At 64.1% G+C, this 25,523-nt stretch overlaps 2 protein-coding genes across 4 annotated transcripts; one reads left to right on the plus strand and one right to left on the minus strand.

Annotated features, from left to right (window-relative positions):
- The first annotated feature begins 2,153 nt into the window (after positions 1–2,153).
- BOP1 (BOP1 ribosomal biogenesis factor) lies at positions 2,154–25,522 on the plus strand. 3 transcript variants are annotated; one of them, XR_008996088.1, is made up of 16 exons: positions 2,154–2,907; positions 4,338–4,541; positions 12,817–12,897; positions 22,715–22,869; positions 22,949–23,066; positions 23,146–23,247; positions 23,310–23,522; positions 23,590–23,751; positions 23,822–23,902; positions 23,973–24,042; positions 24,121–24,253; positions 24,329–24,509; positions 24,588–24,876; positions 24,979–25,041; positions 25,126–25,233; positions 25,319–25,417. XR_008996088.1 is itself a non-coding variant. In XM_036923123.2 (16 exons), the coding sequence occupies exons 1-16, from the start codon at positions 2,212–2,214 to the stop codon at positions 25,470–25,472; spliced, it is 2,832 nt and encodes a 943-aa protein (XP_036779018.2). In that variant the 5' UTR covers positions 2,160–2,211; the 3' UTR covers positions 25,473–25,522. The 3 variants fall into 3 exon arrangements, 2 of the variants coding, with proteins under 2 accessions (XP_036779019.2, XP_036779018.2); XM_036923123.2 differs by having other exon boundaries at positions 2,160–2,907; positions 24,957–25,041; positions 25,319–25,522; XM_036923124.2 differs by lacking the exon at positions 4,338–4,541 and having other exon boundaries at positions 2,157–2,907; positions 24,957–25,041; positions 25,319–25,522.
- On the minus strand, positions 19,594–21,165 carry SCX (scleraxis bHLH transcription factor). Its single transcript, XM_036923135.2, has 2 exons — positions 20,608–21,165; positions 19,594–19,731 (listed from the first exon to the last, which is right to left on the minus strand). Exons 1-2 carry the CDS (start codon positions 21,163–21,165, stop codon positions 19,693–19,695), a joined length of 597 nt encoding a protein of 198 aa, XP_036779030.1. The 3' UTR covers positions 19,594–19,692.
- Position 25,523: the final 1 nt, after the last annotated feature.

Below are 25,523 nucleotides of genomic sequence, written 5' to 3' on the forward strand. Positions count from 1 at the left end.
CTTGAACAAGGACAATCATGCCAGCGTCTGGCAGCTGTTATTGCAGCCAGGCTCAGGGACGCACTGGAGCCTCGGGCCCGCAGCACACCTCCCAGCCTGCCGCCGGTGTGCAGTGACCTGCAGGGTGTGCTCCTTGGGCACTTCAGGTCAATGGTCAGGTCCCCAAGGGCGGGACCTAGAGGGCCTGCTGGGTCCTGGTGGCTGTCTGAGGACGACTCGGCAGGCGTGCCTCCCCCCCCCAGCTCTGGAGCCAGGGAAGGAGTGACCCTGCCTGTCAAGGGAGCTCTGGAAACAGCCCATGGCCTGCTCTGAGTTCAGGTTCGACCAGGCCAATCCCTTGAATGGCCACGTCGGGAGGCAGCCTAACTGTAGGAACAGCTTTGCCCTGGCCCCTCCAGTGGCAGCCTGCCAGAGGCACTCATCCAGGCTGCCTGGGATGGGCTCTGGCCTTGGCAACCTCCAGTTCCTAGTTCTCTGGGGTCCTCCCAGCCCCCACTAGGATCATTCCTGCTCCCCAAAATTAGAGAATTGTATTGATCAAACTGGGATGAGGGTGAGGCCAGAGAGGTCCCAGGAGCCAAAATTTAAGGAGGCCCTCACTCTCAGAGCCTCTAAGTGCAGATGGGCTTAAAAGAAGTGCCCCTTAAACTGTGCCCCTCGTTACCTCCTGGCCTTATCCAACCTAACCCTTTGGCCAGACAGGCTGATTCGTGGAGTGTCCCAGTGAGCGTGGCAGGCAAGGGGAACAGCACAGACTGTAGGCCGGGACAGCTGTGGCATTCCAGCCAGTCATGGTCACCAGATCCCCTCCCAAGGGCAGTGGCAGCTGCAAGGTTCTCCAGGACCTGTCTAGGGAGGAGCTGCATCTCTCGAAAGCCCTTGCCTACTCACCTGAGATCAGGCACTCGGCAGCCCCTTGGGCAACCCCAGAAAGGGCTTTCTTTTACTGTTGAGCTAGTGTACCAGCCCCCACCACTGTGTCCTGCACCAGCTGCCCCTGCTCAGCCTGTGTACAAACCAGGTAGGATAAATCACTTGCACTCCAGCTGGCTCTCCGGCCTCCCCACCCCGCCAGGAGTGTGTGCCAACAGCGCTCATGGGTGATGCGACCACTGTGATGGAGGCTGTCACAGGCCTGGCATGACTTTCTTGCTCCAAGGCCTCAGCCAGAAATCAAGCTGCGGGTCCTGGAGGGGTACGCTGATGGCACTTCACACGTGTGCCTCTCAATCCTTAAGCAGAAACAGCAAGCGGCTTAAGAGGCAGGAGGAATCATCCTGGTAGGGTTAGGCCTGGAATATCCCTGGGGATCAGTGATGCCCCTGAGCTGGATAACAGTGCTTCTTGGGAGAAAGGGAAAGGAAACGGAGAAGGGCAGAGGATGACAGGAACGTGGGGTGATTTCCTTTCATCAGGAAAGTTTCAGGTCTGGAATGTGGGATGGTGGTGACACGAGGACTCACGCTCACCATGAACAGGCACTACCGAGTGAAGGGCGCCCACATGGAGATGTCCCCGGGACCAACACAAACTATCTCCAACAAGAAAGCTGCATGATTTCTAATTCCTGTATTCCCAAAAACTCTTCAGGAAGAGTAGAGAGAGCTTCGGCAAACAACCCACCCAAAAGCAGAGAACCTGGCCTGTTGCTCAGGGCTAGCTTCCATCCAGACCTTTCTTCATCTCTAAGGGCTTCAGTGCAAAAAAGGCAAAAACTCAGTACAGACTGAGAAACCCGCGTTTTGGCCCTTAGGAGCCAAGCACGCCTGGAAGGGCCCGGAGGCTCTGCAGGGCCAGTGCCGCCCGTCTGCCGGCCCCGGCCTCCCCGCCACGACGTCACAGCCGGGATGCGGGGAGGATTCCGATCTCCAGCTCCAGACAGTTTCCGATTTACCTTTGCAAACCGGAGCGGTCCGGTCCTGCGGGGTCGGACCACGTAAACAAGCCTGCTGCCAGGCAACTGGAGACGGGGAAGTGCATAAAGACTCCGTGCGAGTAAGGAACAACGAGGCCGCTTTTGGGAAACTCGGCTCTGGGATCCCAGGACGGAGGGCTCGAGGTCTACGTGAACTTTACGATGTTTTACTTTGTTTTCGCTTCCCTTCCTTTTGCACTAGAGCAACGCCCTCTGACTCACGCCAAGTCCTGATTTTCTTCGAAAAGCCGCGGACCACACCACCCTATGACTCCTCTGAGAAAATATGAGGCACAATGTTCGCGGCGGCGCTGGCTTTTGTTCTAAGCACAGACACTTGCGCAGCCGTCCGACAGCGAGCGGAGCCCGGCAGAGGCGAAGCCCGCCGTGCAGCGCGCGCTGCTGGGCGTGGGCAGGGGCCGACCCGGCGCAGGACCCGACGCTGCGCCTCCGAAACCCCGGGCTCGCAGCCCCAAACCCTGCCCTCCCGCGGACGCGCCCCGGCCCCTCACCGGGCTCCAGCCGATGAGCGCGTCGGTGTCCGGGTCGCTCACGAGAGTCCACAGCTTGGTCAGGAAGGCCGGGACGTTGCTGGGCCCCGGCGCGCCGGGGCCCACGGGCAGATCCATGCCGGGCAAGGCGAGGACAGGCGGAGGAGAGGAGCGAGGACGGGGGCCGAGGGCCGGGCTAGTGCCGCCGCCGGGGCCGCGCCGCCGCCACCGCCCGCTGCGCACAAACAGGCCCGGGGCCTAGCATGGCGGCCGCCATCTTGCGACGGGCGCGCTCCTGCCGGCGCCACCCGCCCGCCCCTGGCGCGCGCACGCCGGACTCGCGCACGCCTCCAATCAGGCCCCGCCCCTGGGGCACGCGGCCGCTCGCTGCCGGAAGTGGTGCGGGTCGGGAACGGCGGGAGCATGGCGGGCGCGCAGGACGTGGGGTGCGTGGCGGCGGCGGCTGCTCGGCCCGGGAAGCGGCGGCCGGAGCCGGAGGAGGTGACCGCGGGCTGCGCGGAAGGGCGGCGGGCTGGGAGTGCGGGGGAGGAGGGTTGCCGGACTCGGTCGGGGCGGCCCCGGGGGCGTTCGCGAGCGGCGCGAGTGCGCCGGGCGGCTGGCGAGAGGCCAGAGCGGTCCGAGCAAGGGAGCAGGAGGCGGCTGGCTTCCCGCGCCGCGGCCCTCGGGCCCTCGGGCTGCGTGTTCGGTGCACAGGTCCGCGCGCGCGGTGCCTGCGGAGGCGTTGGGAGGGGAAAGGATATGAGAGCAGGAGGCGCGAAAAGACCCGGGGCCCGCTGCGCAGACGCCGCCCTCTAACTGGGAACAGGGCCGGTTCTGTGCAGCCGGGCCCCGGCTCCGTTCTGGGCATGTCAGCGTATGGAGGTCGGGGAACGTCGTAAAAGGGCATGGGCAGTCGAGTCTCTCTGGCCTCCGTTTAGCTGGGTTGTCGCTTTGTGACTTGCCCTCGTGTGGCTCCCCCATCAGCAGGCAGCTCTCGGAGCCTGGCTGGGCTGCTTCCACCACTGGGCTTTGTACTCATCAAGAGCCATTTGCGCCCGAACCGCTTATGCCACTTTCACTTGCTGTTGTCATTGTGCAGCAAACTAAATACTGGCGATGAACAATGTAAGTGTGTGTCCAGAGTCACATCTCTGAAAACTAAGTTGAGTGTTGTGGAATAAGTGGTAATCGCAGGCTGTCCAATTAGGTAAGGGACTAGTAAGCTGTTGCAAAACAGTGCAGTCTAGGATTCTGCACTCAAATGCTTCCTAAAAGCCTACAAGTTCATGTGTCACTTTCAAAAGCAAAGAGAAACCCACCCACTGTGCATTGTGTCCTGTACAGTTGGGGATTTAAATGGCACCTGTTCAGCAGAACTCTGCTCAGGAAAAGCTCTGGTCCTGTTCCATGAGGGGGTGAACGGGTATATATATACTTGTTTTTAAGTAGAGCTTGCGGCATTTTGATCACTCTTTAACCAACCTTTACAATTAACGGTCAGCTGTCCCCATCTGGGTGGGTACGGATACTTCTACTTCTGGAGGGAAAAGCCCCTCGAGTCTGTGCTGGCTGCAGCCCCTGCCCTTTTCCCTCTTGGCTCCAAGTGAATGTCAGAGTGGGTGTGGAGGGCGGAAAGCCAGTGTTGGTAACGCGATGGGAACTGAGCTCTAAGGAGGTGATGTTGTCCTTGAAAAGTTCCTCCCTTGTGAGAACTTGAGAGTGTCCCTTCTGTGAGCATGCAGCCCTACTTTTGACAAAGTGGACAAGGGAGGAAGGCCTGAGTTGGGTGGATGGTTTTGGTGGAGGTTGAGGCTTGTGATCTGAGGGCTGAGGCTCCGGAGGCTGGCCACACAGAGCTGTCTGTGGTCAGTGCCCAGTGCCTGGTGGGTGGGTTGTGGGGTCTGCTCGTCATCAACACTGTGCTCTTGCAGCCCTCTTTCCTCTGCCCTCCTGCTCCCAGCCTCCCAGGGGACGGCAGCGATTCTGGCCCCTCTGACAGCGAGGAGAGTGTGTTCTCTGGCCTCCAAGACTCTGGCAGTGACAGCGGTGAGGATGCCACGACTGAGGGAGAGGATGCGGCCAGCAGTGATGAGGGCCACAGGAGGACAGAGAGGACTGCTGGGCAGCCAGTGCAGGTGGGTGAGCAAGGGCCCTCCTGGTGGGCTCTCTCTTCAGAGGAGGTGGCTGGGAAAAGTGCGTCCACCAGCCTCGGGCTCTCTGGGGTGCCTGCACTGCTTTCTCCAGGTTTCCTTGGGAACCCCAAAGCCCTCATCCTTCCTCTGATGCACCTGGGGGAAAGTTCGGGGCTTAGTAGAGTGCTTGTTTGGAGCTGGGTGTGCCGTGCTCCCTTCTCCAGAACCCCAGAAATCTGTATGCATGCACCACACCCCCCAGGGGATTCTGCCCCCTGGGACTCTGCCCACTTTGCTATGCTGGCATCAGCTGGGTTCCCTGTGGCAAAGCCTGAGACAGGGATTTGTATGCAAGGCACTGTGTGAGAGAGCCCCCGCTGCCCTACTGGCCAAGGCTTTGGAGGTGGACCTGTTGCTGTGGTGGTGAGGAAGGATGCGAGAAGAGCTGAATTTAGCTAAAATGCAGCATTTGAAATTTAGGACGTTTTACAAACACGTTTGTAACTATACTTTCAGTGGCCCTGGTGTTCTGAAAGTTAGGATTTTGGTTCATACAGAAGTTCACTCCCACAATGGAAGCCAAAAAGCCATGCTTGTTTGTGATCTGCTTCCTTGAAGAAAGATTTAAAATCACACTTAAAACTTCCCCCATGCAAGCTTTAACGCTGGCATGCCCAGAGGGGAGGTGGTGTGCTAGCCGTGTTGCCTGTGTTTTGTAGAATTACAGGCAACTGTATGGTCCCCTCTTTATAGCTTCTTAAAATTACAGGTAGACCTTCCTCAGCAAAACCCAGGCATGGATGCTGTACAGGGGAGCGGACACTTACTCTCACTGCCCTTGTGCCAGGTGGTGGCCACAGTTTGTAGTTTAGTCATCTTTCCGGGTATTCCCACCCTTTCAAAATTAAGGATCCACACATTTAAGTATTTAAATTTCTTCCTTTAAAAGGGGATTTTTATCTTTTCTTGTAAATAGGATTTTAAATAATATTTAAAGAATTAAGTAATTCTCTTTCTTAATAAACAATAATTCTTACTTCTCTGAAGTAGGTAATGTGTACGAGTATCTGAAGGGGCTGCTGGCCAGTGGAGTCTGGTCGCGGGGTGCCTGCTCGGATGTGCTTAGCGTCTGCACCCTCTGAGTTGGGCATGTCCGCCTGGGTGCTTGGGCCTGAGGCTACAGCCCAGGAGAGAGGGATGCCCACCTTCCTGAGGGGCTAGGGGCAGCAGCTATCTGCCTTTGTGGTGCTGTCAGAGCCCTCAGGGCACTTGGGTGGGTATGGCCCTCAATGGGGGACTGCGCCCCTGAAAGCCAGGAGCTCTGCTCTGCTGGCGGTGGCGCCCCCTGCGTGGTGAGGCACCTCCTCCTGTTTTGCACCCCTGGCTCTGTGGGTGGCCTGGACACGGTTCTGTGGTCACAGTTCACAGTTCTGAGTTCGGCTGGCTGTAGGGGTGCCGCTGCAGACCTGCCCAGCTTATGCGTTCACGTCTCTGGCTTTTTTGTGCTGTAACTGAAGGGCACACGTGGCTCTGTAGAGTGTTCCCTGCTCTAAGGCATGGCCCTGCGTGCCGAGTTTGAGTTCCCCAGGCCGAGAGCACGTGTAGAGGGGGAGGACTCTCGGCCTTATACAGGGGATCCCCCATCTCCTTCCCCTGCCCAGTCTTCACCAGCCACCCACGTCCTTTGTCCAGCTGAACTGGTCACTCCGCTCCTTCAGCTGTGCCCCTGCTGTGTGGTGTCTGAGTTTTGTTCCTGTCCTGCAGCCCTGTAGGTGGAAGGTGAGCCGGCAGCCAGTCAGTGTGGCCTGCTGTGCCGAGGCATCCAAGGGCCTGTGTTTCATTGTGCTCTGCCTCCCACCGCGCCGCCCCTGGTCACACTGCTCCTCTGTTGCCCTGAAGCCAGGCCAGGGCTGCTCACACTAGAGCCTCCCCACCATGCTGGCGGGGAGCGGGGTCCCACGGGGTCAGGGCCCTCGGGGGGGGGTCTGCCAGCCCACATTCCTGCTGCATCTGGTGGGCCGTCCAACGTCATACCACGGAGGCTTCTGCCCAGATGTTCCTGCCACTGGAGATGGGGCCTCGACCCAAGACCCCTTCATTGAGCAGTTTCTAGAGTCAGTGTCTCCCTACCACCATTAGTTGTCCAAATCCATGCCTGTGGTGGCACGCCAGCTGCATGTCTTCTCCAGGGTCCCAGCACTTCAGCAGAAAGCCTTCAGGACTCTGTGGTGCCTGGCTCTGGCCACAGCCACTTGTGTGCTCTTGGAAGTAATCTTAGGTGAGCCACGCCACTGAGGGATGAGATGGCTTCTTTGACAAGAGAAACCAGCCCCACTGCTTTATCTCCCAGGCCTGCGTCCTCTTCCTGGGGCCTGATTCTTATCAGGGCTGCTGGGTGCTGACACTGCCCCTGGGTCTCATCACTTCTTTTCTGCGTTCAGGCAGTTACCGTCTGTTTCCTCCACATCTTGGCTGGATGTGTCCCCTATGCCCTGTCTTAAGGCTTCCACCACTTCCCGCCAAGGGTGGGTGGGCTGCCACCCCCCCCTTGGCCACTTTGTCTCACACATCCGAAGGGCGTCCTGCCGCGCCGTCAGGCTGCCTGTGTGGTGTCAAGGACATGCGCCATAAGGCACAGGCCCTGGCTGAAGGCGTGGTTCGCCCCGGGCCTTTCAGGGATGGGACAATCTGCCTGGACATGCTCATCACGTGACGAAGGTGGCCGGCTACCTAAGGGGTGTGGGTTGGCTGTGTTTACTGCTCTGATAGTTGGCAAGGCTGGAAAGTTGTTTTCCGGGAGTCCTGCCCCATAAATCTGTGGATTCCAGTGGGTCCATCATGTGCAAGGACGGCCACTCAGCTCTGTCCGGGCGCTCCTGGCACAGCAGGCCTGGCGTGGGCTGCGCCTGTTTCCGGACTCCAGGGCGCGGGCGCTTCTGCTGTCAAACGGCTGCTGTGGTCTCACTTGCACCTATTCACGTGCGCAGCCTTCCTGGTAGAAATTCTGAGAATGTCTGGGCCGGAGGGCCAGAGTGTTTTTCACTGTGGAGTCTGCAGAGTGTCCTGGGGCAGGGGTGCCTCTGTGCCCCTGGCACTGCATGTGGTGAAGCTTGCGAAATAGGAAGCGGTCTCTTGTGGCTTTGTGAACTTGTCCCTTTTGCAGGGAATGAAGTGTCTTCCCTGTGTTTCTGTGTGAACTGCCTCCGCTGAGACCCTGAGCCTTGACACAGCTGCTCTCGCACCCCCTCGTCCCTGCTGCGTGGTCAGAGTGCCGTGTGGATCTGGGGTTTGCCTCGGAGCTTGGGCCCCTGGGCCTCCACGCCACTCCCTTGGGCTTCAGTGTGGGTCCTGTCCTGGGCCCGGTGGCCCTGGGCGGCCATCTGCCCATGCTTTTCAGCCCCTTCCTAGAGCTCCCCTTGCCCCTCATCCCTGAGCTGCGGTTTCCTGCCCTGATCCCAGAGTCCCTGTCACCTTCTTCCCGAGATCGGAGCAGCTGAGCATTTGCCCAGATGTTCTCACCGGACCAGGTGGGGTTGGGGTCACCCCAGGGTCATCCTCATACTGGGCTGAGGTTCCAGGAGCAGGTTGCTGTTTTCTCCGTTTGTATGTTTTCTGTTGCTGTGCATCAAACTAACCCAAAACATGACAGCTTGCCCTTGCAAGCATTTGCTGCCTCGCTGTTTCTAACCCCAGGTGGGGGGTCGAGTTGTGGCAGGTCATCCGCAGGGCCTGGTGTGATGGTCAGGGTGCTGGCAGGGGCTGGAAGCTGTGCTTACAGGCTCGCTCACTCAGGCAGGGGAGCCCAGAGGTGCAGAAGGGCACGGTGTTCTGGGTGTGGCGGCCGCCTCATGGCTGGAACGCCCTCGTCCTCTGTGCCAGCTCCCTCTCTCTGCCTCTGAGCTCCACTCCTCCCTCCCAGCCCCTCAGGACTGCCAGGCCAGGTACCTGCTCACCTGGGGCCCTGACCCCATGCCCGGCCAGGGAGCCTTTACCTGCTGGCTGCCCCTGCGTCACCCGAGGAAGTGGGAGGGCCACACTGCGTGTGTGTGCCAGGTGTCTCCCTGCACACGTCGCCCGCAGCTGTGTCCCACCCCTGCCTGGCTCTCCGCTGACCCCCACAGCCCTCCTGCCTCCACTTTCAGGTGGGATCTGCCAGTCCCGCATCCTGCACTTTGCAGGGCTTAGGCTGGCCTTCCTGGGCCCCGGGATTTGAGTGGTTTGTGTACTTAAAGCCATCTCTCCCCTATGTGCTTGTGTGGACTCATTTTTCCTGCTTATGTCTGGTTTGGTCCTTTCTGTTTTTATGGTCTTTTCCTATTTTTTTCCTTCTGCTCCTGTGCAGAAGTTCCTGTTTTGGTTAGTTCTCTGCCATATTCAAGAATGCTGGTGTGTAGGTCGCATTTTCCAGCTGCCCAGGTGCTGCCTGCAGAGCCTTGGGCAGGGGGAGCCTGCCTGTTTCTTGAGGGCTTCGGGGAGCAGAGGAGGCACCCTGACGCAGTGCCACGGGCCGTGTGACTCTCAGGCCCAGGCCTGGCCTCGCAGCGTCCTTGGGGCGCCATCCAGGGAACCTGTGGTGGGTGCCATGGCTCCTCCAGTTCCACTGAGCGTGTCACCCCAGACTCGGCACCTTCCCTGTCCAGGGACCCCCCCAGAAACAAGTGGCACAAAGCGGCTGTTTGAGGCCTTGAAGTGCTGGGGCAGGTGCCCCGGGTATGGGGTCAGCCTTGGCTCCCTGGTCCGCAGGCGGGCACTTGTGCTGCAGGACGGCCCCTCTAACCAGCCAGAAGGCGCACTCCTCGGCTGGGCCCTGGGGCTCCGCTGCGAGCAGTGCATCCACTCCCCTGCCCCTCCTGGGCTCTGGTCCCTTCTGCCCAGGAGGGTCATCACTCAGATTGCACCCCATGTTTGGGGGTCCTGGAGCAGCTGGGCCCCTCCACTCTTGGCTGGGGTGATATGCATGGCTGGCAGTCCTGGGCACCTGTCTGCCTCTCTGTCCCTTCTCAGGGCTCCAGGCTCTGAGCAAGGCCTTTCTGACCTAGGCCCAAAGTCACGTCCTGTTGGCAGGTGAAGCAGCCACAAGCCCACCTGGATGTGGCGGTGGGGCACCTAGGTTCTGCTTCTTGAGAGGAAAATCCAGTTTGCAGTCATGGGTTGAAACAGCCACAGTCACATTCTCCTGTGGGCAGAATACACCTCTACCCAGCCCCTGACCTCATCTCATTGCCATTCTGGTCTGGGCTGTCCCTGGGTCTTGTCTGAATCAGGCCCAGGGGCAGGTGGGGCCCTTGGGGTTGTCCCCACCAGGCCATTTGCAGTGGTGGCACTGAGTCACCGTGGAACCTCTGTTCTGGTGGGGAAGCGCAGAGCACAGGCCCGGCTCTCCACCGTCGGGCATGTCGGCTGTGGCCTTATGCAGGGTTCCGCCTATTCTCAGGAACAACCCTGCCCTTGCCCTAGTCACCTGCCTTTTCTCTGAGAAACAAGGGTGTCCATCTTGTGATGTCTCTGGCCTCGTTAAGCACCACTGGTGTGTTTATTCTAAAAACTGTGTGTTCCTCCTATACCGACGTGTATGGCCCTTCTGGGAGAGCCGGTGTGTCACGGGGGCTTTCTGTGCCCAGCTCCCCGGGGGTCTTAGCAGCGTGTTGTCATCAGCAGGCTTCACCTTCTCAGGCTCCTTTGTGCGGATGCCCCCTGGCTCTCTGAGACTCTGTGTCACCACCAGTGTCTGGACTCGATCTCTGCTGAGGTCAGGAGTGTGCAAACAGGCCTGGCTGTACTTCATGCTGACCCACAGGGTGTCCTGGCTGCTGCCTCCTCTTGTGGGTGGGCCTGACCAGACCCCATCGGGAAGGCAGTTCAGGGAGTGACTTTAGCTCCACTGACCTGGGCTCAGTCACCACGCAGCACGGCACCGGCCATCCTGCTCACAGGAGGAGGTGGAGGGGCTTGGCTGTCATGTGCCTGGTTGGCGGCAACACGGGTGGGGGTGTGACTGGCGCTGGCTGGTGGCCCAATTGGGCCTGAGGCTGGGGGGTCTCCTGCACGGTCGCAGTAAGATGCCTTCGATCGGATGCGACAGGTCCAATCTGTCAGATGCTGTCAGAGCCCCGTGGGGTCGTCAGGCCCTCTTCTGGTCCCGGGGGTGAGCAGAGACCAGGCCCAGAGGCCACCTGGGGTCCAGGGACAAGGTGAGGCCGAGACTGCTGCTGCCCGGCTGTTGGTGCGGCTTCCCTCCCCCAGAAGGTCAGCACGCCTTCTGTGCCTCTGGCTTTGCCTGGGTGCTGGTCCTGGGCTCCGACTGCCCCCTCCCGCTGCTCTCCTCTTTGCTGCTGCCCCGTGGCCTCCCATGCTGGTGTCCTCCTGTCCCCCACCTTGGCGTGGCTTGCTGTCCCCTGGCTGCTCATTCCATTCTGCTCTGTAACCCAGGTGTGCCCACCCTGAGGCCCTCAGTCCTCGGTCTTGGACCTGCCTGCAGAGCTCTGCTTCCCTTTGGGCCCACCGAGCCCCTTGACCAGCCCACGAAGGCACGTCCGGGGCTGCCCCATGAAGGGCCTGCAGGCTGCATGATCTGGGCAGACCCCTCAGCCTGTGTCTACACCCTGGGCCAGGGTCTCATGTGCTGGCGGGTGAGGGCGTGTGTGCATCCCTCTAGTGGCTTACATTTCAGCCATCTTCTTAAGTTCTTTAAAAAATGCCCAATGCCCAACCACAACAAAGTGTTCCCAAACTTTGAGGGGTGGGTCTGCTGATTTGGGAAGCTGGCTGCGCCCCGCCCTGCTCCGCTGCTGCCCCCTGGCGGCTGCCATCGGCCCTGCGGCGTCCCGTGCGGAGGGAGGACCCCTCCAGGGGCGCAGCCTGTGACTGTGCGGAAGCTGGACGAGGGGACATGTCCGGCCCCTGCCAAGACGTTGGTCTGGCCTGCCGCACAGGTGGTGCAGGCCCCGGGCGTTCTGTGCTGCTGGGGGCACTGGGTGGGCTGTTGCTGTGGGCCTGCCGCAGGGCGGGGAAGCACGGGAGGCGTGGCCGACCCCCGCAGCGAGGCACCAGGTGCCCCTGGCGGCCTGGGCAGAGCAGGGGTGCTTGCCGGCTCCTGCGGCCCGCGAGGGTGGGAGCTCGGCCCGGGCAGCGTTCCTCCATGCCCCCCACCCACAGCCCCCGCTGCTGGGCAGCACTGACCCACTTTCCCTGGGCAGGGCTCCTTCAGCCCGACGCGGAGAGCAGGGGTTGAGGGGGGGAATGTGGAAACCGAATCCTGCCTTGTTCCTGGCCTGGAAAAAAACTTAGTCTCCCACCCTCCTTATATGGAGGGAGAGACTGGCCGCGGAAGAGCGGCCTTGCAGGCCCTTGGCTCCTGGCTGGGCAGGGGGAGTAGTGGGCTCTGGGCTCCGGCTCGGCTCTGAGCACTTTACTGCCCCCAGGGGTGAGAGGTGGGGCTGTTTTCCCCATCAGTCCTAGTTCCGGTACACCCGGTCCCCCAGCCTTTGAGGGGAGAATCTGTTTTCCAGGCTGGTGTGTGAATGCTCTGTACTGCCCGCTCACTGGCGGGTGGCACAGGGCGGCCGGGGGCGTGTCACGCCTGCATTCTCAGTGCTTGGGTGGCTCTCCCCCCGCTTGGCCGAATGTGGTGCTCTGCTGCTGTAGGCCCTGGGGAGGCCTCCTTGGGACAAAGGTCTTCGCCCAAGAGTGGACTGGCTGTGGCCCCTGTGGAAGCCACTGGCAGTGAGTGCCACATGCACTCAACCGAGTGCCCAGGTGGCCCGGCCCAGGTGTAGGTGACCCCCTGGCCCTTGTCTGCTGCCAGGCGGCCCCCCCACCTTGCTCCTGACCTTGGGCTGGCTCTGGGTTTGGTGGGCCGTGGGTGGGCAGTTGTGCTAGGAGCCCCGAAGCCGGGTTTTTGTGAAGAGGTGGGAGGGCTGGTGACTTTGCAGCTGACCGTCCCTTTTCCCAGTCGGCTCCAGGCATCAGCCCTCCCTGGAGTCCTCCCTTGGAGCCTGGGTGTTGTGGTGGGTCTGGCCCTTGACAAAGGACCCTGGGTGGGACCCCCAAGGAGCCCACTTAGAGTTTCTGTACCCCCATCTTGTCCTGAGACCCAGGGCCAGGTTGCCGCTGTTCAGAGATAGGAGGCGGCAGAACCTGTGGCCTCAGCATCAGCGGAAGGGAGTTTTTCCCGATCCCCCACTGCCAGGGAGGGGGCAGGTGGCCCTGGGCCTGAGATCTGCCTGAAGCCAAAGGGCACCAGCGGCCGGACGTAACCACTCTCCCCTTCTCTCCGCAGGCCAGGACCCCTTCCCCAAGGACAGACGCGGCCAGCGTGCCGGGTGACGATGAGTACGCGGAGGACAGTTCTGACGAGGAGGTGCCGTGTGGTGTGGTGGGGGCGGAGGGGGTTTTCCAGGGGCTGCACAGCTCTGGGAAGAGGGCAGTTAGGTCATGGTGAGGCCTGAATGGCAGCCTGGCCTTGGGCCCCACCCCGATGTGAAGAGCCATTTTGGGCCAGGGACACAGGAAAGCAGGAAGGCGGGGGTCTGGCAGCAGTGTGGGCATATCTGCAGGGTGGCTGGCTGACACTGGGGTCCCGGTGCATCCCATGGGGGCTGTGCTCGTGCTCAGCAATGCTCAGTAGGCGTGGAGAGGCTGGGGGTGGCTTCCCTCACAGCAACCGGCATGTGCTGGGGTCCACTGCTGGCCTTGTAGGCCCCGAGGGCAGCACTTGGTGCCCTTGTGCAGGAGACCCTGCCCCTCTCTCTGGCGTCCTGTCGAGTTCAGGGCCTGGACTAGGGAGCTCAGTCTGGTGTGCAGAGCGGCCGGAGGCTGAGGGGCTCTGAGCTTGGGGTGGCTGTGGTGCTGGTCTGCTGTCCCTCCCTGTGTGTTCAAGCCACCTGGCAGGTCTGTGGCCCCTGTCCCGAGCGCGCTGGGTTAAGTCTCACCAAGTGTGTGCCTCCTCGGTCAGCAGGCCTCGCTGGACTGGAGGGCAGCCTTGGGGCAGCCTGTCGGGGGTGCTGGCCCCTCAGGAGCGCCTCCTGCTGCCCAGTGCTGTGGGGCTGTGGAGGCACGTGTCTCCTCCCCTCTCGGCTTCCACCCCCGCCCGCACGCTCTCTTGGCAGCGGCTGCAGGAGCCTTGGCTGCCCGCCCGATCTGGTCTCTCTGTGTTCAGAGAACAGAGACAAAACAAAATAAATTGGTTTCCTGGCCGGAGCAGCGGGCGCACTCGGTGAGGGGCCAGCACAGCGCGGCTCCCTGCCTGTCTCCCCCCTCCCAGGGGCTCTGGCTGTCGGCAGCCACATCCTGTCGGCTACTTTTTTATATTTGGTATTTTGAGAAATCGATGATGATTGTAAATGGAGTGCAGAGGCTGGGGGCGGCCCTCCAGCCTGCCCACAGGGAGGTGCTCCTCCGGCCTGGTCCAGGGTCTCGGGGGCCGCAGGGGCTGCGGGGGCCGAGGGGCTGCTTCCTCTGGCAATGATTATCCCATATGTTGGCCTCAGTGACAGGAGGGAGCCGCCATGCCCGCCCTACCTGAGCTTCTGCCAGCACAGCCAGCTGGCGGCTTGAGGGGGCGACAGAGCTCAGCTTTCAGGAGCCAGGCCAGCCGGACAGATGCTTCCCCTCTTCTGAGGGGTGCTCGCGAGTGCCACCTTCACCCAGGCAGGGTGGGGTGGGCTTCGGGAAAGAGGCTGGGGCAGCAAGGGGGCCCCACTAGGGGCCTGGACGGGTGGGGTGTAGGGGGTTCAGAGCCAGGCTACAAGGTGACCAAGAGGGTGTGGGAGGGGCTTGGAGGCCTTCCCCTCCCTGTGGTTGGTGCCCGTGTCGAGGCAGCCCCTTTCCCAGCAGTGTCCTTGGGGGTGGCAGTGGATCCGAGTCCTCACCCAGGCTCTCGGTGGCCCCCAGGAGGGGTCCTGATGGGCTGTGTGCCTCTGGGAGAGAACCTTGAAGGCACGGCAGCCCCCACTGCCCCCGGGCCCTGCCCACCCCCTGGGTCTGGGTCTGAGGCCTGGTCTGGGGGACACGGGGGCTTCTGGGTCCTCTGAGTGCTGGCCTCTGCTAGCCTGGCTTTGGGGAACCCTGCATCCCAGACGCTGACAGGTGAGCGACAGTCCAGCTTGGGGGAGCCTGAGGCCTGTCTCCCTTGGTACCTTCCCCCAAATGCATGCCCGCGCTGTAGAAGGGCTGGGGATCCCTGGATGCACCTCCAGGCCTGCCAGGGGTCCTGGCTGTGGGAGCCAGGGAGCTGTCACCCTGCCCCACGTGTCTGCCTCACCCTCTCCCGTGGCACCTCGCAGACTGATCTCGTCCTGCCTCCCGGACCCGGGTGGGGACATGTGGGGAGGGCCCCTCGCAGGCTCGGCAGACAGTCCCTCCTCTCTGCCTGGAACAGCTGGGAGAAACCGAGGCAGGTGCCGGGCTGAGGAGCAGCCTTTGCCTTGGAAGCGTGCGAGTGAGGGGCTCAGGGCAGCCACGGACTCCCACCAGAGAGGCTGGGAGGAGCCTCCTGTCCTCAGCCCGCTGCGGGCGCCAGGTGCCGGAGACCCTCCTGGCCCCCGGGAGGCCTCCGCGGGTGGAGCAGGGCAGTAGCCCTGTGCCCCGAGACCGGCCTGCCGTGGCTCGGGATCCCGCGGGGGCCCGCCTGTCTGCATCCAGAACCTGCGATCCCCTCTGCTCTCTAGCCAAACGCCGTTAATGGCTTCTCCTAGCTACTGAACCGGCAGCTGCCTCCAGCGCTGGCGGCCGCCCGTTCCTCCGGCCGCCCGCCCACTGCACTTGCGTCGCTGTTGGCAGCAGGAGCCCGACGGCTCAGGTTTCTGAGCTGCTTGTGGCGGCCTTGCAGAGCCGCGGCCTCCCTGGCGGCCTCCCACCCCCACGGCTGGCCTCCGAATGGGGCTGCTGGCTGGGCTCCTGGGGCCCAGTCCCTTTCCAGTCTGCCCCAGCTGGCTTGCCTGCAAAGGGCCCGTGCACCACTGACCCACGGCCTTGCTGGAGGCCTCAGCCAGCCCCTGGGTGCCTTTGCTCAGCCCCACCTCTGGGCCTCCTCCTGCCAGCCCTGCCCCCGCCTCACATTGGCCTGGTGTTTCCCAGGAGCCTCTGGCTGCATCTGATTTCCTAGCTGGGGAAGAGGCTTCCCCCGGGGAGTGCAGGGTGGCTGTGAGTGAGGAGGGCACCGTGGTGGGAGCAGCTGCCCCTTCTGGAGAGTGCGATGAGCGTGCCGGGACGGAGCAGGGTCCTTCGGGGCTGTGTGGCAGCTGACGGGAAGGTGGCGTACGTGGGTGGTGGAGGCCACCTGGAGGGAGCAAGTGCCCTTGGCAGTGGGAGCCCAGCCGGGCAGGTGGGTGGGAGGTGCTGGGACGGGGGCCTCTGGAGAGGTTTGCCCTGGGGCTGGCGGTGCGGCTGGCAGAGCCAAGAGCTGGAAGCTCAATAGGAAAGGTGGGCAAGGGGTGCTGGCTGTGGAGCAGAGGGCGTGTGCTGGGGACAGGCCACACGGTCTGGCTGCGTGTGGGCTGTGTGTGGACTCAGGTGTCCCCCTGAGTGACGTTTCAGAGGTGGCTGGAGTGGGGCTGGGGGTTCTGTGGGGCCGTGGGACCAGGCCTGCCTTTGAATAATGGGACTCAGAACAGGCCTTCACCACTCAGCAAGGGTGTCCCGGGCCCGGGCCCACCCCCAGGTCTCCTGAGGGAGTTTCTGGGAACCACTGCCTGCAGGAAGCTACGAATCAGGGTGCCCCGTGTGGGAATGGCCCTTGAACCCTGTCAGCTCCAGGAGAGGAGCAGGTGGGTGGGCGCCTGGGAGCGGGGACAGCCTTGCGCCCCCTCCCCACCCCGTGGAACCTGGGGACCCTGTGGGGGCAGACTTGCCCCCGCCAGCTGTGGAGGTGCTGGTAGGGGCCAGGCAGTGTGCTCGGAGGGGCCCTGGGCCTGTGAGGGACAGAGGGAGGTGGTGGCATCCGGGCCAGCCTCAGAAGAGGTGCCCTTCTACCTGGATTGGCAAATGGGAGGGGCAGCTGATGGCAGAGTCTGGGTGCAGCCAGTGGGCCCTGCTTCTGCCCGTGTCTCTTGATGGGGTCCCCTCAGCTGGCCTTGGGCTTTGGGGCAGGAAGAAGCCGGGCAGAAATGGCTCTCTCCTCTTTGGTCTGCGCACCTGGACTCTGGCTGCTGAACCTTCTGCGGGCGCAGCAGCAGCAGCAGGTGAGTGGGCGGGCAGCCCGGCCTCCTCCGCCCGGCGGTGGGCGCTCCGACAGCCCCAGCCGCGGAGGCGCGCGGGGAGGCCCAGTGCGGAGGCCGAGCGCGTCCTAGACAGGCGGGAGCGTCGTGCAGGGGGGGCGGAGTGAACACTGCCGGCATTGTAATCGGAGCGGGGCGCGGGAAGAGGGAGCCCGAGCGAGGGCGGCTGACCCCTGGCTCCCAGGGGACAGGTGGGAGCGGCAACGAGGAGAGAGTGAAGGATTGCAGAGGTGGGCCGGCTTCCTCTCTCGCAGACAGACGCGGGAGGGGGGCGGGCGGCGGGCCAGGCCGTACCTGCAGTTCCAATCTGCGGTCCTGACAGCTGCAGCCACTTTGGGGCGGCGGAGGGGAGGGGGCTCACGAGAGCGGAAAAACCCCAGCCGGCGCATCAGCCAGTCGCGGCCTGTGTCCGGTGCAGTCTGGGGGTGGGGCCCCTGCTGCCTGGCCCCAAAGGCTTGCCCTGGGGGCAGAGGGAGCCCCAGGAGAGCCCGGCCGGGGGGGGGGGGGGGGCCCTGCCCTCCGCCTGGGCTTCTGGCAGGGTCGGCAGGCACGGCCCCTCAGGGTCCCATGTGCTTCCTGGCAGCCTGCAGGTGCTGAGCAGGGTGGGGGCCGGCTGGCCTGCGGAGGGCGGCCTGGTGATGGATCATGTGGTGCCGCCGGCAGCCGAGGCCGAGCACAGTGCCTCCAGCCCAGCTTGGCCTGCAGAGGCGGCTGCCGGCCCAGGGTGCAGGTGGCCCCCTCCTTTCCAGTGCCTCCGCACCCGCACAGGGAGCCCTGGGTCCTGGCGCCTGAGCTCACTGGGTGGGACGCATGGCCAGCGTTCTGGGGAGGAAGCCAGGGCTGTGGTGTGCCCGGTGGCTGGGGAGCTGAGGGGACTCGTGGGGCCAGGGTGCTCGGCTGGCTGCCACCCCCAGTCTGGTTTGAATTTCTGGAGCAGTGGAGGGTGACGGGGTGCGCCTCCCCCACCCCTCCTGCTGGCTGGTGGGCCAGGCCTACCTCCCACCAGTGCTACCGTGTGCAGCTCGCAGCTCGGAGAGCAAGGGCTCAGGCCTGCGTCCAGCCAAGCTGCAGGCCTGCTGGAGTCACAGGTCCAGCAGCTGAGGGCTTGGCCTACATGCACTGGGCCCTGACTGGCCAGGCCTCTGGGGACTGTCCCAGCAGCCTGTTCCCTCCCACCGACGTCCCACCTCTGCAGTGACCTGACCTGGCATCCCCTCCCGCTCAGGGCTCTGGGCCAGGGTCCCCTCCCTCTGCACTGTCTCTGGGGCCTTCCACAGGGCCTGCTCCCCTTTTTGTCCCTGCCACCTCCCTGGCCACTCTGTGACCACCCGCTGGGCTACCTGTCGACTGGGGAGGGTTCATGAGAGGTGTACACCCACTCAGACCCAGGTGTGAAATAGGAGGCCAGTGGGTGAGGGGCAGGTGGGCTGTGGACCCACCTGTGGCCATGCAGGGGGAGGCTGCACAGAGACAGTGGGGGACTTGCCTGCCCGGATTCTTCCCTCCCTCCCTCAGGTCATTCTCAAAGGGTCCTCAGTACCCAGGAGGGGAAGGGGGACCCCACATACCCTGCCTGCATCCTGGCTCTCTAGGCAGGCGGGCAGGGAGTGGCCACCTTACCCTCTCCCCCGCCCCCGGCCAGCTGTAGGCTCCTGCAGGATTAAAGAGAGGAAATTCGGCTTTGGGTTTCCGAGTGGAACCTGCCGTGTGATTTTGAGAATTTCCTCCAAAGTTACACCGCTGCTTCCTACTCTGCAGCTCACCGGAGCCTGTCCGTGCAGAGGAGGGGCAGCTCAGGCCCAGCCCTTTGGGGTGCCCGTGTGGGCCTCGGCACCTGGCATGGTCCTGCACCGAGGGCTGGAAGGCCTGGGCGGCACCTGGTGCTCTGGGTCACGCCCCACCCTGGCTGGTGGGAAGTTGGGCTTCTGGCCTGCCAGGTTGGTGGTGCTGCTTACTTTTCCTCCCTCTGTACCCGTGGCACTCACACCAGCAACCCTAATTGTCATCTGCAGGATTTAATGGCCAGCCAGCTGTGCACAACTCAGGGAGGGGCCTGAATCACCCTTCTCACAGCCAAGTGGGGTCTCTGAGGAGTTCGCTGGGTGCAGTGATAGCAGCTAGGAATCCTCTTGGTGAGGGTTGTGCTGCAAGGTGCTGAGTGCAGGGATGGGGGCAGGGGAGCTGGGGCAACCCTGGCAGGGGTGGGCCCCAGAGCTCTGGGTGCCTGGGATGGGCACTTGGAGGTACAAGCAGGCGGCTGTCCCCTGGCCTGTGCCCCAGGTCCAGCAAGACCTGGGAGCCCACTCTGCCCGGCAGCACCCCAAGGCCCAGCATGGTGCAAGCTATGAACGCGGCTCTTCTCACCCCCGCGAGGGCGTAGTGCCAGGCAGGCCCTTGGTCTCTTTAGTGGGGCAGCGTGCTCACCCTCCTCACCTGTGTCCTCTGGCCCACCACACCACAGTTCCCCGGCGGGAGGGGCCTCACGTCTGGGTAGCGATGGCCCTGAGAGCCCTAGAAGGTGAGGGCCCTCCCAGAACAGGGTTGCTCCTAGCCCAGGGTGGACAGGACGTGTGGAGAGAGAGCCCCAAGGGGTGGTGTGTGGGCTCCAGCTGGATTCTGAACTGTTCGAGAGAAGTGTACTTCCATGTTTGAAAGATACTGTTTTTAATTATACAAAATTTCCAGACTTTATATTATCATATCAAAGACACAAGATGCCAGTACGTAGTGGCCAGAAGAAAACCCAGGTAGGAAGCCAGCGTGGAAAGTTCCAGTGAGTCTGGGCAAGTGCTAGGCCAGCTCAGAGGCCTGCTGCCGCCTGTCTGTCCGTCGGCCTCCCTGGCAGCTGGGGGTGGAACTGGCCTGGTGGGTGCCCTTTAGGAAGGCCTGTGTCCAAGTCAGGTCCGTGAGGGGCCTGGGTTACCCCGCTGCTTCCACCTCTAACTCCGAATCGCTGTCTTTCTGTCGCGGTCCTTGCTCTGCAGAGGGGAGGGGCAGTGTCGGTCTGACAGGGCAGAAGCCAGTGCCAGCCCGCACCTCCGGGCTTGCCCCTGGATGCTGAGGCCTCCAGTGGTGGGTGCTAGAAGCACCCCCTTCGGTGTGCACCCCAGAGCCCCGAGCAGCGTGGGGAGGAGTGTGCTGCTGCACAGCCGGAATTGTAAAATTAAATTTCCCAGATGTTCAGGCCCCAGGAGCTCGCGCGTGCTGTCTGGAGAGGAAATGGGGATCGGGAAAGCCGTGCCGTATTTTCTCCCTGCTCACCCTGCTTTTCCGGTGCCACCAAGCACCGCAGGGGCTGTAAATCACAGCCAGCCATTCCCCACAAAGTGGCCCTCTCCCCCACGCCTCCCACCAGCCTTCTGCCTGCAGGCGACACTAGGTCTGTGTGGGCAGCCCCAGGGGCGGGGGCTTGGGGACACATGGCAGGTGGCAGGTACGCCTTAGGCCTGTGGCAGAGAAGAGGACCCTGGGAGGGGGAACTCCTTGCCACCTGGTCCCTCCTGAGCTCCTTTTCTGTAGGGCAGGGTGGGTGGCCAGAGTTCCTAGAACCAGCTGTGGTCTGGTCCCCCAGCCCCTTCCGGGTCGGTGTCCCCCCACCTTCCTACCAGACCCCTACTGGGCCCGCGGGGAGCGTGTGTCCTGGGCACTTGTGGGGACAAGGCCCAGGCCTGGCGGCTAGCTGGGCCCTGCCGGTCCTCCCTGCCCGGGCGCCGCTCCTGGGTTACAGGTGCTGCTGGAGGCTCCTGCCTGCGGCCCCGCCTCCCGCCTCCCGCCTCCGCGGCCGGCAGGGTGCCTGCAGGCGGGGGCGCCACGTCCTGGCTGCTTCCCTCCCCGGGGATGCGCGGGACACTCACCAGCTTTCTCTGGTTGCTGAGGCAGAAGGTGCAGATCTGTTTGGGTTGGGCGTTCTCGCCGTCGCGGGCTGGCGGCGGCGGGGGGCTGCCTGCACGCGCCGCGTGGAAGAAGGCGGACCCCGAGTGGCACGGCTGCCCGTCGCCGCAGGCCTCGCCCACCAGGAGCACGTTGCCCAGGTGCGAGATGTAGCTGGAGGCGAGGCGCAGCGTCTCAATCTTGGAGAGCTTGCGGTCGGCCGGCTCGGTGGGGATGAGCGTGCGCAGCGCCGTGAAGGCCGTGTTCACGCTGTTGGTGCGGTCCCGCTCGCGCGCGTTCGCCGTGTGCCGCTGCCGGGGCTCGCGGCCCGCCCGCCCGCCGGGCCCCGGGCCGCCCCCCGCCCGCCGGCCCCCCGCGCGTCTCCGGGCGCCCTGGAGGCCGCAGCGCGCGGCGTGCACGCGGCAGGGCTTCTCGTCGGAGCCCGAGCTCTCGCTGCCGCGGTCCTCGTCCTCCGACAGGGGGCTCACCTCGGGGAACAGGTAGCGGCCCGGCGGCGCCGAGCGTAGCATGGCGAAGGACATGGCCGGGGGCGCGCCGTCAGCTCCGCCGCGCGCAGCGCATGTCGCCGTCCGCGCGGGCCTCGCGGGCGGGCGGCGGTCTCGGGGCGCCCGCGGGCTGGGCGCCGCGCGCACGTGTGCGTCCCGGGCTGGAGCGGGGCCGCGGGCTCGGCCTTTATAGCGGCGGCCCCTCCCCCGCGCCGGCCCGCCCCCCTCCCCGCCTCCCAGCCCCTGGAGGCCGCTCGGAGCAGGGGCCCTGCGTCCCTCCTCCCCGCGCCGCGCGGAAGGAAAGGGCCTGGAGCATCTTGCTGTCTCCGGGGGATGTGGTGGAAGCGGGAGCCCCCTCGGGATGGCCCTAGGGCCGTGCGGCGCCCTCCCCTCCCCCTCAGCGGGGGTGGGGGTGGGGGTGGGGCGGGGCAGGAAGGTCAAGAGAGGCGCCGGACCCTGGCCTCCCCCACCAGGGCCGAGTTAACCCGGCTGCCCTGGCCCCGAGCCGGCCACACCCTGTCTCCCTCCCGCGCTTCACTTGAGCCCCGTGTGCCAGGTGGAGGGCCCCCTCCCCGGGCTGTCCCCACCGATTTGCTGGTGGGGTTGCCCTGTGGCACAGCCCATCAGCCCTGCACCTGCCCCCTGCTGGCATCAGCCACCCCCTCCAGACCCGACACAAGCCAGGCCCCCTGCCCGGAACCAACCCTTCTTCCCCAGCCCGTGCCTGTTGCCCTGCCTCACGCTGCAGTGGGCCTTTGCCCGGGTCTGTCCGGTTCAGAGATGGCGGTGTGGACTGGATTCAGTCTGTGTAGACCGGGAGGCCCTCACCCTGTGCCAAGGAGAAAGAAGGGCATCCTACAGTGAGAAGGGCCACAGCAGCTGGGAGGACTGTGCGCGGCAGGTCTTGGGGCAGGCAGGTGCAGGGGAGCAGGGTCCAGGGGGCCCTGTCCTGCAAGGGGCGCCTCGGGCTCCTTGGGGTCCCTCTCCGTGGCTCCTGGTGCAGGAAGTGGCCGCCTGGGCAGCAGTCCCCGTGCTGGGCGGAGGGAGGGTGGTGGCTGGCAGGGGCCTTGGCCAGGAATGTGTCCGGGAATGCGGCTGCTCTGGGGTGGGGGGCAGGACCTGGGGCTTAGGGGATCCTCAGATGCCTGCAGAGCAGAGTGGCTTCTGCTTCCGCTTGGAGTGGGCTGTCAGGGTCTTACAGGTCCCTGCCTGTGGCTACCCACTTTGCCTGAGGCCCCCCGCCAGGGGAGGGAGCCCATGGGCGATGAGGTCACCCTTGTCTGTGGCTGCCCAGAGCCCCAGCCAAGGAATCCGTAGGGGGAGGCTCTGGGGTTGGCACCACTTCAGTGGAAAATGTGAAGGTACAGCTCCGGCGCCTCCAAGGGCCAGGGGGGTGGGGACAGCACCAGCCACCGTGCCACGTCACACATCGGGAGAGGGCATGTGTCAGACGAGGGCCTGGGTGCTGTTGCCACCAGCCTCGAGGCCAGACCCTTTGCTCTCCTCATCCGGATCTCCAGGGGGACCTGACAGGAGGGGCGGGCCCCGTGGGTGTTCAGTGCTGACAGGCTGGCCTGCTGCCCAGGATGTCCGGAACACGGTGGGCAACGTGCCCCTGGAGTGGTACGATGACTTCCCCCATGTGGGCTATGACCTGGACGGCAGGCACATCTACAAGCCCCTTCGTACCCGTGATGAGCTGGACCAGTTTCTGGACAAAATGGACGACCCTGACCACTGGTGAGCGGGCAGACCTGCAGGGTGGGGCGGGGCCCATGGGGTACCCCCACCGGCTGGGCTCTGACGAGTGGTCCCCCAGGCGCACAGTCCGGGACCGGATGACTGGGCACAACGTGCGGCTGACAGATGAGCAGGTGGCCCTGGTGCAGCGGCTGCAGAGGGGCCAATTTGGGGATGGGAGCGTCAACCCACATGAGGTAGGTGGCCGCCGCTGGCCCCGGGGGGCCTGAGGCTCCTGTAGAGCCCCAGCGCACACGCCTGTGTCTGTCCCCACAGCCGGCCGTGGATTTCTTCAGCGGGGACCTCATGATCCACCCAGTGACCAACCGGCCTGCAGACAAGCGCAGCTTCATCCCATCTCTGGTGGAGAAGGAGAAGGTGGGTCCGGTCCTGCCCCTGGGAGCCCACCCACAGCCTGCTCTGACCAAGCCCGTCCACAGGTCTCACGCCTGGTGCATGCCATCAAGATGGGCTGGGTCCAGCCTCGTCGGCCCCGGGACCCCACCCCCAGCTTCTACGACCTGTGGGCCCAGGAGGACCCCAATGCTGTGCTGGGCCGTCACAAGATGCACGTACCTGCCCCCAAGCTGGCCCTGCCTGGCCATGCCGAGTCCTACAACCCACCTCCAGAGTACCTGCCCAGCGAGGAGGAGGTGGGCCTGGCATAGGGTGGGCAGGTGGCCCCGGTCCCCGGCCCCCGGCTCACCCCTGTCTCTGCAGCGCCTGGCATGGGAGCAGCAGGAGCCCAGCGAGAGGAAGCATGACTTCCTGCCATGCAAGTTCCTGAGCCTACGGGCTGTGCCCGCCTACAGCCGCTTCATCCAGGAACGCTTCGAGCGCTGTCTTGACCTTTACCTGTGCCCACGGCAGCGCAAGATGAGGGTGTGTGGGGGTGGGGTGCCTGGCGGGGCCCTGAGGATGGGCAGGGAGACTGAGTGCCCTCCTGCCACAGGTGAATGTGGACCCAGAAGACCTCATCCCCAGACTGCCGCGGCCTCGGGACCTGCGGCCGTTCCCCACCTGCCAGGCCTTGGTGAGCAGGCGGGGGGTGGGGGTGGGGGTGCGCCTGCTGGGTGTCTTGTCTCCTCACTGCTGCTCTGTAGGTCTACAGGGGCCACAGCGACCTTGTCCGCTGCCTGAGTGTTTCCCCGGGGGGTCAGTGGCTGGCTTCAGGTGAGCCCGTGTGGGGGCAGTCCCAGAGTTGGGGGCAGGGGGAGGGCCAGGTACTGAGGCCTTGTCTGCCCCGTCCAGGCTCTGATGATGGCTCGCTGCGGCTCTGGGAGGTGGCCACTGCCCGCTGCATGAAGACCGTTCCCGTGGGTGGCGTGGTGAAGAGCGTTGCCTGGAATCCCAACCCCACCACCTGCCTGGTGGCTGTGGCAGTGTAAGTGCCAGGCGAGGGCTGCGGGGGCAGTGGCAAGCCTGTGCCTGAGGGGCTGTGTGTGGTTCTGGCCTGCAGGGAGGACACGGTGCTGCTGCTGAACCCGGGCCTGGGGGACCGGCTGGTGGTGGGCAGCACAGACCAGCTGCTGGGTGCCTTCGCCCCACCCGAGGAGCCTGCCCTGCAGCCTGCCCGCTGGCGGGAGGCCTCTGAGCCGGAGCGCCAGAGGGGCCTGCGGCTGTACATCTGCCACGACAAGGTGGGAGCTGTGGGGGTGTTGGAAGAGGACGGGGGTGGGCGGGGAGGGCCCGCCGCAGCTGACCTCGCCCTTCTGCAGCCAGTGACACAGGCGACCTGGCACGGGCGTGGGGACTACATGGCCGTGGTGCTGGCCACCTCGGGCCACACCCAGGTGCTGATCCACCAGCTGAGCCGGCGCCGCAGCCAGAGTCCCTTTCGCCGCAGCCACGGGCAGGTGCAGCGCGTGGCCTTCCACCCCGTGCGGCCCTTCCTGCTGGCGGCCTCTCAGCGCAGTGTCCGTCTCTACCACCTGCTGCGCCAGGAGCTCACCAAGAAGCTGGTGCCAAACTGCAAATGGGTGTCCAGCCTGGCAGTGCACCCGGCAGGTGGGTGTGGGTGTGCCCTGGAGGTGGGGGCGGGGGCACCAGGCAAGGCCGCAGGGCCCCACCATGAATCTGCTCCCCAGGTGACAATGTCATCTGTGGCAGCTACGACAGCAAGCTGGTGTGGTTCGATCTGGACCTGTCCACCAGGCCGTACAGGGTGCTAAGGTGAGGTGCTGGGGTGGGTGCAGTGGGCTGGCAGGACCCCCCCAAACCTGCCCTCAATCTGACCTTCCCCCCTCCACCCACCAGGCACCACAAGAAGGCCCTGCGGGCTGTGGCCTTCCACGCCCGGTACCCACTCTTTGCATCTGGCTCTGATGACGGCAGCGTCATTGTGTGCCACGGGATGGTGTACAAGTGAGTGCCCACCTCACCCGCCCCGCCGGGACTCTGGGGTTGTGGGGCCGTGTGCCCATGTCCTGAGCCCATGCCTTCCTCACAGTGACCTGCTTCAGAACCCGCTGCTGGTGCCTGTGAAGGTGCTGAAGGGGCACGTGCTGACCCGAGGCCTGGGAGTGCTGGACGTGGCCTTCCACCCCACCCAGCCCTGGGTCTTCTCCTCGGGGGCTGACGGCACCATCCGCCTCTTCACCTAGGCGGCCTTGGTCTATGCTGGGGACGTTAATAGAGGTGTTGCTTCCGTGGAC

This window comes from Manis pentadactyla, chromosome 3, assembly GCF_030020395.1.
Source record: "Manis pentadactyla isolate mManPen7 chromosome 3, mManPen7.hap1, whole genome shotgun sequence".
NCBI classification, from domain to species: domain Eukaryota; kingdom Metazoa; phylum Chordata; class Mammalia; order Pholidota; family Manidae; genus Manis; species Manis pentadactyla.

Excerpts from the sequence above, each read along its gene's own strand:
- BOP1 (XM_036923123.2), top strand. The coding sequence starts at position 2,212 with ATGTTCGCGGCGGCGCTGGCTTTTGTTCTAAGCACAGACACTTGCGCA. Across the intron at positions 4,542-12,816 it reads CTGCTGGGCAGCCAGTGCAG|GCCAGGACCCCTTCCCCAAG; the intron begins GTGGGTGAGCAA and ends TTCTCTCCGCAG. Across the intron at positions 24,043-24,120 it reads GGGTCAGTGGCTGGCTTCAG|GCTCTGATGATGGCTCGCTG; the intron begins GTGAGCCCGTGT and ends TGCCCCGTCCAG.
- SCX (XM_036923135.2), bottom strand. The coding sequence starts at position 21,165 with ATGTCCTTCGCCATGCTACGCTCGGCGCCGCCGGGCCGCTACCTGTTC. Across the intron at positions 19,732-20,607 it reads TCAGCAACCAGAGAAAGCTG|AGCAAGGACCGCGACAGAAA; the intron begins GTGAGTGTCCCG and ends TCCCCTCTGCAG.